Raw genomic sequence first — 11,205 nt, 5'->3', positions numbered from 1 at the left:
GTATTCACACGCTTAGTGCCTTGAGCTTCTTCTCCATCTCCAAGCTGTGTGTGCATTCTTACCATCCTAAATCCAACAATTGAGTTGTGTATGAGATTATGTGTTTTTTATGTAATCGGTCCTAATAAAACTCATGTTGTTCATTATAAAAATGAATTAAATTCATGTTTTCGAACATCCATTTTGGGCACTTTACATTGTGTTGGTCTACCAAAACCTTGATGCATTGGTGAGGGCTTGATCACTTTGGAATATTTGTGATGCTTAGGAATGTATATTGAATGCCGCTTTCCACTAGTAGGTTGATCAGTGTATAATATATGTTTGATTTAGGGGGACAATATGTTTAGTATGCAATCTATACGAAGAATTCATAACTGCATAGCTCAAGTAGGTCCTTCAGATATTAGGATATTGTCTGATGTAGGCGATTGAATGTGGACAATTTTGAGAATATGAGATCAGAATGTCATGGAGTCTACGTGAAAATCATGCCAAGTGAAGCTAAAAAAGTTGGCGTGGGAACATTGCAATGGAATTAGCCTTCAAGTTGATTATCTATTCAATAAAATTGTCTAATCTTCTACGAACTTGCTATGAGAAGTTCAAGGATCCAACTTGCCTGCAAAAAAAAAGGTCAATATTGCTTTTAGAACACATAGAAAGATCAATATAGTGGCAAGACCAAAAGAAAGATGATGATAACTGAAGGCAATACAACTACATGCATGGATGAAGGTTATAGATACGAAAATACGTGCTTCCATTCGGAAAATATGTAAGAATCGTCGATTGATTCTATGACGAATGCATGCATACAAAAGTATTTTTAAGAGCAAAGAAAGATTTGTGTTGAGAAAAGAGACCAAGAAAATAACAAAGAAGGGATCAATTTGCAAATGCAAGAGAGGCCATCACATACATACAGGAAAATGTCAAAAGTGGGATAGACTAAGTCATTAGGATGTGGGAGCCTGAGGCACAAATCTTTTGGTCCAGCTCTCTCCCCAATATTTTTTGCATTGAAAATGTGCTTTAAGAAATTTTATATTAAAAATGGAAGCACTTAACCATACCTTAAGTCCTTGAGCTTGTCAAAAAACTCAGAAGAAAATTGTTCTAGACTATGCTCAATTTCCTGTAAAGGTAACAAACTCAAATGAAAAACCAAGGATTATAATCTATATTTTTCCATGTACATATATATTAGGCTTTGTCTCTAGTGCTTGCTAGATAACAATATCAACGCATAGGCATGGCCACCGTAGTAGGCGGCCATCATCTCTTCAGTATTCGTCGTTGTGCCCATCTTGTCGTAGGTGGCCATCTGTTCGGTATCGATCCGTGCACACATGGCACTTACTAAACATAGAATCACACTGTTTTTGCTTCTAACCCTCTTGTTGTTGACGAATTTGAGACTCGATGACTATTTTTTTTTAAGGAAAATTTTCACCTTTTATAAAGAATCATAGAAAATACTAAGCTTAGCAAGTCTTCTTACATTGAGCTTGCAGAGACAAACTTCCTTTTGTTTTCTCTCAAAGGATAGTTGTGTTAGCACCTCCTAAACATCATAAAAGTTTACAAAAAATAGAGTTAAGAATGATACATGGCTTGACAACATCCATTCTAGTTATGTTGCAGATGGCAATGTGGGCATGTTTTCACTATTCCTAAATACCTCCAAACAACAACTCTATTATGTGTAATTTTGTTAGTTGTTTGTGATAATGCTAAAATTCATGTTCTCACTACCTATTGTTGATCAATTTGAATGAAGAAGATCGACAACTTCTGATGACTATAGCTTTGAGCACCGATATATTCGATGATCAAGATCTCTTGTTTATGTTTGTAGAGAAAATGCAAGCATACTTGTTGTGAGAAGGAGAAATAAGGTACCTGCATGTGGTTGAAAAACTCATACTCTTGAGCATCTCTTTGATTCATATCATCGATCTCTTTCTCATTATCATCACAAGTGCCTTCAAGCTCGGGTGGGCTTTGCGGCACCCACTTTGCAACATGTTCATCAGATTTGCACTCCTCTTCCGAGCTGGTGCTACTCTTTTGGTCCTCTTGATTATAAGAGCATCCCAATATCTAAGGCATGCAATTGACAATTATGTTAGGTTTATGCAATAAGACATAATTGAATAGGTAGGATACTTACACTTTAGCCTTGTACTTGACTTCAAGGATTTGGACATCAGTGGTTAAGTTTTGCAAAAGTTGGTTATAAGGAACTAGTCACGTGTCACGTACTTATTCCTTGAATTAACTATGTCTCGTTGACCTTCATATAAGTACCATTGCACAATTATTTTCCAATCGTGGCCAGGCCACTGACACTAACAGTGAATTTTTGTCGGTGACGGAGACTTGGGGGTTGCCTACTTGTGGGAGGTGATGGGGCGTTGCCCATCATCCGACAGCTAGTGATGAAGAGGTTGCATCTTCATCGATCAAATGCAAGATCTTCATAGTTCAATTTTGAGTTGCACAACCTCAACACTATCTACAATGGTGTCTTTAATGAGAAGCTCAAGGTGCGGACCTGAATTTACCTATTGGTCCGAATTTACTTTTCGCCCCGAATTTACACAACGGTCCAAAGTTACAAAAACGTATCCGACTACTCGAATGACCCCACCGTTGATCACATTTGAAAACGCCGTGCTAAATAGTGCAGAGAGACGTAGCAATAGGACGTTCTCCTCTCACGATGGTGGTTTAGGTTTGAGACATGAGTTGCGCGAGGGAGCACTAATTTTTTAGAACCCTTGAGCATTTTCAAGATTTGTGCAGGCGCATCAATGTTGTTGGTCCCATCGCTCAGGGGTCTTAAAGAGCATCAATGTTGTTGGTCCCATCGCTCAAGGGTCTTGAAGACTCTGTGGGCTTTAGTGTCAAGGGTTGCCCAATTCTGCTATGCACACCCAAGTGGCACGTCTAATCATGAAGAAGGCATAGTTTCTTGGAAAATAGAAGATGAGTATGTTGTTGCTTTTTGGATTAATTGTGCCTCATGCATGATCATAGGTGCACCAATTATTTTTCCTAGAGAGTGCTTCCCCATCTACTAACATAATATGGCGGAGTACATAACCCTTTACATGTGTCTCTCTCTGCAAGATGAAGACTAAACGCCAAGTGAAATGAAGGGGAGCGAAAGAGAGAGAGAGAGAGGCCGCCGAAGGCAGCCGACAGTACTCGTAGGCTCTAACGTTAAGGGCCCTCCAATGGCAACTGTGATGAGAGAGTTCCTCTCAAATACAACTCTGGAAGTGTTTAAAAAACAATAATGAATGCTTCAGGGCTCCTAAAATTTGAGAATTAAACAAGAGAAGCTTAACACTTAACCTGTAGCTGTTTCAATGGATTGAGAGTTGTAGAGAAAGAAAAAATCCTCTTTAACTCACCTTTTTGGCGAGAGAGGGGTCGAAAACCTGCGCGCAATGGCGAGTACTGAGCAGCAGTACCTACAAAAGATTTGACAAGAGAAAGGCAGCGAGAATACCTTTGGCCCAAAGACTCGCATACTGTTCTGCGACATCCACCCGCCAAAGAAACAGAGCCCGCGAGAGAGCGAGAGAGACGGTTTTGAAAACAATCGTCCACGGCGGGAGTTTATATACGAGTGAGAGAGATAGAGAGAAGAAGGAGTAGTTTTGTGACAAATTCTCACAATAATTCTCACATTCTGACTTACCTCAACATCCTGAGCTTCTGTGAGAGAGGCACTCCTAGCTAGGTACGATTGGGGCTAGGGGACCCCCTACCCGAGGGGGGCCGGGGGTCCCCTACCCCCAATCGTACCTAGCTAGGTATGCGGTGCCTCTCGAGCAGAAGCTCATGATGTTATGCATTGTATGAAAAACACGGAAAAAGACTGTTTTCTTACATTAGAAAATTTCCAAATCTTCTTGTGGTGGTAGGCTGACAATTTATTTTCTCAAGTTATTGTAAAATACTATTGAAGTTTTTGGTTTTTTAAAGAAGCGTTAGAGAGGGGTTGAGTCAGGCATACTTTCAATGTTTTCAGTGATGATTGAGACTTACCTTAAATGTTATTTCGATTTTAAAATATAAAATGAATATTTCTATTTCACCTCCTTTTACGTTATTTGTATTTTAAAATATAAAATGAATCTTTCTATGTCACCTTTTATTTCACATCCTTACATGGCTTGACTTCACTTGTATTTTATTCTTTCAGAATGTTAAAGTGAAGTTTTACCTTGCATAATTCTAGTAAATTCTATACATACTAGTAAAGCGGCACTGCCTCCAACGGCGGCATGGCCCCATGCAAGATGGTTGGCAAGGCAACTGTACAATGGCTTTGGTTGTGTAGGTGCCGTAGGTATGGGGTGGTATAGGGGACAGAGGTATGGTGTCTGATCACGACGGAAAGCTAGGTGGTGGTGCTCTCTCTCTCTCTCTCTCTCTCTCTCTCTCTCTCTCTCTCTCTCTCTCTCTCTTCCATAGCCACCCACCCCTTTCACCACTATAGATTGTTGCAAGACCTCCCTCCTTATGTCATCCATCAGAGAGAGAGAGAGAGAGAGAGAGAGAGAGAGAGAGAGAGAGAGAGATCTATTTGCTCTTGAGCTGTCTACTTGAGTGTTCGTCAAGTGGAGCCAACGAAGAAACATGTGCCCAGAGAGAGAGAGAGAGAGAGAGAGAGAGAGAGAGAGAGAGAGATCTATTTGCTCTTGAGTTGTCTACTTGAGTGTTCGTCAAGTGGAGCCAACGAAGAAACATGTGCGCAGAGAGAGAGAGAGAGAGAGAGAGAGAGAGAGAACATGCCATTGCTTTTTGAGAGAGAGGGGGAGATTACTCGTTACATGTAAGGAGAAGCCACATCAACATATCCTTGCGATAATTCCTACCATGGTAGAGGCACACTTGCTCACACTTAGCTGGCTGAGAGAGAGAGAGAGAGAGAGAGAGAGAGAGAGAGAGAGAGAGAGAGTATGTGCCACGTTCACACAAAGAGGAAGTGCACGCTCCCTGTGATTCTTGCCATGCTTGAGGCTTCGCGCGCTTGCAAAGAAATCGTGTAGGCTCTCTTACACACTCGTGAATCCATATGTATGTCATGTGCATGACCTCACAACTATCCTAGCCTCCAGTACGGCTTTAGATGCAACGTGCACGTGAGCAAGTCAATGCCATGCCCAAAGGCTTCAGATGTCTGAAGGGACAAAAATCAAACGTATTTAGCCAATTTAAAAAGAGAGAAACAAAGCCTCAGAAAGCGTGGAGAGAGAGAGAGAGAGAGAGAGAGAGAGAGAGAGAGAGGTGGGAGTGTGTTTCAACTCGTGTGTGTGTGTGTGTGTGTGTGTGTGTGTGTGTGTGTGTGTGTGTGTGTGTGTGTGTGTGTGTGTGTGTGTGTGTGTGTGTGTGTGTGTGGTGGGGGGGGGTTGCAAGTATCAAGCGCATTAGAGCTCTCTCTCTCTCTCTCTCTCTCTCTCTCTCTCTCTCTCTCTCTCTCTCTCTCTCTCTCTCTCTCTCTCTCTCTCTCACACACACACACACACACACACACACAAATCTCTGCAAGCAGCTAACGCTCTCTGATCTCTCTCTCTCTCTCTCTCTCTCTCTCTCTCTCTCTCTCTCTCTCTCTCTCTCTCTCTCCCCCCCCCCCCCCACACACACACAGTCGAAATGCCCCGTTTGTTGGCATTGGCGGCCTCTCTCTTCTTTCTCACGTGGGGCAATCGGGTGGAAACTTCTTCAAAATTGGGAGGAACTGAACGGTAACATGCACGTGTGTGTGTGTGTGTGTGTGTGTGTGTGTGTGTGTGTGTGTGTGTGTGTGTGTGTGTGTGTGTGTGTGTGTGTGTGTGTGTGTGTGTGAGAGAGAGAGAGAGAGAGAGAGAGAGAGAGAGAGAGAGAGAGATTTGAGCTCATGATGAAGACTCATGGCTTTCAAAAGCTTGCATGGTCTATTAGGTGTACACTGCAGAGAGCATAACAAGGGCATGGTCAAACTAGATCACGAAGGCACTTGAGAGAGAGAGAGAGAGAGAGAGAGAGAGAGAGAGAGAGAGAGAGAGAGATACCTGATAGTTGGTTGTCTTGGGCAACGTCAGTGTAGACACACTCGACACGCCTCATATTTTGGGATCTATTCCATGTGCAGTGGCTCTCTCCTCTCTCAGCAGACTCTCTCTCGGTTGCTGCGTTGTGACTGCCCATAGCGTTTTACACCATAGCTTGCCTCGCTATGTAGCCCATCATCATCCACACTACCCCTATTGGCTCCATGTACATGCAACCTGCCTCTTTCTCCCTCTCCCTCAACATGTGGCTCTTGACTGCTCCATTGTGACAGCTTGTGGCATTGCACGCCATCAATCTTGACAACTCTTGAGGCAAGCTTTAGCAGCCGTGATGCATGCCGCTCCATGCACTTGCGTGTGCGCCGTTGTAAATGCCTATAGTGCTACATGATTTCTGCTTTGCCAACCCTTGTGGGTGCAGGCACAGAAAATGCACAAGCGTAGACAGCAGCATGAGAGAATAACTACAAATCCATGCCTGTCGTCGTCTGTTGTCAAGAACACCTACTTTGTCAGTCTTGGTGGTGAACCTCAGCCTCTCCTCATTCTGCAATGTTGCTTGCTTGGCTCAGGAGCCCATTATCCATGCAGCAGGGCCTCCTCTCTCTCTCTCTCTCTCTCTCTCTCTCTCTCTCTCTCTCAGGAGGCATCCAAGAGCGCCACGGGTCAAAGGGGGGGTCGGAATCCCTCCCCCATTTATTACAGTATAGATACACACACAAACACACACACGTATATATATATATATATATATATATATATATATATAAAATGAGCAAACCATGGTAAAGGGAAGAAAAATTGGTGAAATATGTGAGAACTTAGTTCAAAAATCTTGCAAATTCAAAAATTTGACTATTATTTCCGGTTTACTTCTTTGTAAGGAGGAAACTCAGTCTAATAAAAGAGATATTCCCAAACAATGCTTCACCTTATATAGCTCTAGTTAAACTCAACTTAATAATTTTATCACTTTCTTATTGTTTTAGAAAGCCACCGCAACCCTTTACTTGTTTTCATAGCAAATAATATATCAAAATGAACATAATTTTTTGTACCAAACATAATTTTATATGAAAATCAGATTGCAATTGTTATGTTACTATCAAATACTCTTTTCTTGTGTAAAGCTCTAGTGCAATGTAACCTCAAGATAGAGCATTCACCTTATTTGTAGTGGCCGGTTTCACTTGATCAAGTATGCCCTTTAAAAGGTTTTCCTTTGAACTATGAACAAAAGTAGAACGTAGTTCAAAAACTTACAGCATCAAAAAAGTAAATAGTGCAGAGTCTATGTGAGTGCCATACACAAGTATGGTGGAGAGTCGGCACTATGTCTCTCCAAAATTTATAATAAGAAATGAAAGTCGCGCCCTATCCCGTTATCATGGTATTCACAAGAGCAAGATAACAAACTTCAATTTCTCTCTGATAATTTGATATTCAAGTCCATACCATGACCATGTAAATTTGTTTGTTTAATTTCGCATTCAAATCCTTGTCACATGAGTATTAGGCAAAACCATGTACTCATGTTTAAAGAGACTATATTTCACATAAAAACACTATGAAAATCTCTAATTATTTACCGCCGTCTTTTATTGCGTTTTGCAGAGAGAAGGTCCAAATTCAGCTGGAGAGGGAAGAGAAAGTAGAGCAGGGGGGTGTATTAAATTATTACCGCAAATATTTTCGTGATTATTATCGCGGTTATTACCTCAGTTATTGTCGCTACTATTACCGCGTTTATTTTCGTGGAGAGATTTAGCGCCTAAACTTTCAAATTCTGGCTTAAACATCCCCCCCCCTCCCTTCTCAAATTTTGGTGTTTCCCTCCTCTCAATAAAAATTAAAGAATATTATATGAAATTTTTAAATTAAACAAAATATGAAAACAATAGTAGCTATTTAGGATTACACTTGGCTACAACTAAACTAATCATTTTCACTTGATTAACATAATTGAACATGTTCACAAAATTAGACAAAGGAAGAGGGGGAAGAAAGAGATGAATATATTACACGACCAAAAATCTTCATAACTTAAAGTATACAAAATATTTATGACTCATCTTCCTAAAGATCCCTACAAGAAGCATCATTCAATTCTAAGCCCATGGCTCTTAAATCAATAAAGAGAGAATTGGAATTGTCATTTGTGAATGCGTTGGCTTCATCATCGTTGAATTCGTCATCCTCCATCTCATCATCTTCATCATCATGACAATCATCCTCGCTAAGACTTGCCGCGCTGGACTTGATTCATCGACCTCCCTCTCCTTTGTCTCCACTTCATCCAAAGTAGGAGGTGGAAGAGGGTCGAACATGGTCTCCACTTCATTAGTTGCAAAAAATGGTTCTCCCCCGAGGTGTTACAAGAATTACAAACCAAAGTTTTGGTTGCTGGATTGTTGGGATATAGATGACCTATAGAAGAGAAGCTCAAAGTGAGTAACATTGGTATAACTAATGTTCAAGAAAATAAGAATAAAAAAGGTAGTCACTCACTTGCTCACAATTACGAGATAAAACTAATTTGTCATACCTTCCTATGTGATGCACACTAGAGTCCACCATGTAGAGGCCATTCTGATGTCGTCTAGACACATTTGCAAACCACTTGCATTCAAAGATGAAGGTATGAAAGATTCTATAATTAACCTTTAGTATCCTTTCAATAGTTCCACAGTACCTGGCTTCATCACCATTTGTGTCAAAGTTTCCCATGTTGCCACAATCCATGGTGGTTCTACGCTCATCAATGTGGTGCATACGAAAGTGACAACCCTTTGACCACCTAGAGTTAAAGGAAAGGCACTACAAAATAGGAAAATATCTATTATCAAATACAAAAAAAAATCAAGAAAAATTTTACAATATGGTTTAGGTGTATGAGTACTCTACCTTTGGTATGCAGCCTCGTGAATACTCCCATTCTTTGTTGGTGATGTCTTCTCCGCGCGCTTTTGCTTCGGTCATTCTCTCATGAATCCACTCCGCACTAATGAGATCTGGGAAACATGCAAGGTGTCTAGGCACAAGGGGTGCCCTCATTCCTCCATGTGCTTGTTTCCATGCTTCTCTCTCTTGCAAACGCCTTGCCTTTGCCCGGGGGATTCACTCTATATATATAACAGGACGCCACATGCAAGCAGACAACTTTGCTAAAATCCGTATATACAACTCATACTAGGGAATATGACCCCCCTTTCTACACTTATACGACAATCAATGCATAAAATTATCATACCCCTATCTTACATATAAAATTTAGGTTTCACATGATCTAATTAAGTAACACTAGTCAAAGAGCGTGTAGCATAGTGACTGACAATGTACTAAGGAACCACTTATGTTGATAACTAGATGTACCCTCAATGTGTCTTAGTTTGACTTTCAACTATGTACCTACTCAGCTTGCACTCCAGCTACTTGTCCAATTTTTTTCCATCTAAACTACTCAAAAAACATGGTCGTAGAGTTGTGCTAGGTTCTTTGTGTAAATTTGCATCTATACAAACTCTTTATAGCTTTCATCCCTCAACAGATGAGCTATAATCACAAAACAATCAATTGATACAAAGCAGTGGTAGTTCTTGCATGGATCTTTGTAGCTATTGACTCAAAAATTCAAGGGCAGACTCTTTTGGGAAGCCATGATTTTGAAACACAAAAACTTCCTCTCATTTTTCCCTCCCCCCCCCCCAAACCAATAAATATGATACCCCCTCCTTTATTTTTAAGCTTGGGAGATAAATTATTGGGGGCATGCCCCTAACTTATACGCTTATGTAACTTGTTAAAAAACCCCCTCCCTTGCACTTACGTGGTGCGGTAAGTTTTCCATGGTGAATCCCCCAGATGCCTTTGCCACTGTCCACAAGTCCACCCACTTGGTCATAACCTTTGCATTGAGAAAACAAAAGTTATTGACCACTTGGGATAGATTCATATCCATGTTAAGTAGTTTTCCCTTTCCACTTGGCAAGTGTGAAGTCATCCTTGCATCTTCCTCATCTAAGCACATGCAAGGCATTGAAGGATCAACTTGTGACAAATACTTTGAAATGTAAACAAATGCCTCTTGCACAATCCACCCTTCGGTCATACATGCATCTAGTTGAGACTGTAGACGCACAAACTCTTTGAGAGTCTTTAAAAAGCTCTCTAAGAAGAACATCCATCGTGCGTCCACTACTCCACATATAGCGGTCTCCTCCACCACGTGAACCAAGACGTGGATTTGACTAAGAAGGACCGCTTGAGGAAATGCATCCTCAATGGCACACATATTTTCTTTTGCAAGTGTTTGAGCAGCAAGGATAGCATCTATTTCAATTTCCTTAGACCTCACAAATCTGCAAGAAACACACAAGGATACACTAAGTGATAGTTTAGATTATTGTGTACATTAAAAAAATGTAGTTGAGTGGAGTCTTGTGGTGTACCTTACTAGCTCTCCAAGTTTGAAAATAGCATCTTTGACTTTCTTGTCCCGACATATACACATATTCATCAATAGAATGAACTACAATGTAAATTAGGGGAAGAGAAAGTGAGAGAAAGTCATACACCCAAACTATTGATAGAACAATGAGAGGGAGATTATCTGAAGCATCTTGTGCCAATCATGGGACTTCAACCCATTCAATTGAATGCTTCCACCCTTCTTCGCTTTTGTGAAAGCTCCCTTTAGTGACCTCATGTATCTTGTTGGTGTGCAAAGAAGCAATGGAGCCCTTCACTTTGTCTAATTCTTCTTTGGCTAGCATCCATGGTGCTTTAGGAAGCACAATCTTTCCAGTGGGGCCACGGCGTGGAGTAGTAGAGGTGGGGAGACGTTTCAAAAGCCCCAAATCCTCCCTCACACCCAATGAGTCATTCTTGCCAATAATGTGGTTCCATATTGTTTGGGCTACATTTTTGAATATGTGCATGGGATCCAAGAGGTGTTGTATTTTTAAGTCCTTCCAATATGGAAGTCTTAAAAATATGGAATACCTTTACCTTTTGGCGGAGGACACGGAGCTAGATTGTTGTTGTAGTTATCTTCCCAAATGGTTGCTCAATTTGCTATTGTGAGCTTTAGAGGTGTCTTCCCATTTGTTGGAGCCTTGTGCTTGCTATG

General features: G+C 41.0%; 1 protein-coding gene across 1 annotated transcript; it reads right to left on the bottom strand.

The window, feature by feature from the left end:
• Positions 1-323: 323 nt before the first annotated feature.
• On the bottom strand, positions 324-3,590 carry LOC147457992 (uncharacterized). The gene is made up of 6 exons (XM_086511739.1): positions 3,524-3,590; positions 3,426-3,452; positions 1,906-2,106; positions 1,505-1,567; positions 1,077-1,138; positions 324-622 (listed from the first exon to the last, which is right to left on the bottom strand). Exons 1-6 carry the CDS (start codon positions 3,557-3,559, stop codon positions 595-597), a joined length of 417 nt encoding a protein of 138 aa, XP_086367865.1. The 5' UTR covers positions 3,560-3,590; the 3' UTR covers positions 324-594.
• Between the last annotated feature and the right edge of the window lie 7,615 nt (positions 3,591-11,205).

Source organism: Adiantum capillus-veneris, chromosome 5, assembly GCF_014529385.1.
Source record: "Adiantum capillus-veneris isolate H3 chromosome 5, ASM1452938v2, whole genome shotgun sequence".
Lineage (NCBI taxonomy): Eukaryota > Viridiplantae > Streptophyta > Polypodiopsida > Polypodiales > Pteridaceae > Adiantum > Adiantum capillus-veneris.
The sequence above is the reverse complement of the archived record's forward strand: the minus strand, read 5'-3'. Positions and strand labels throughout refer to the sequence as shown.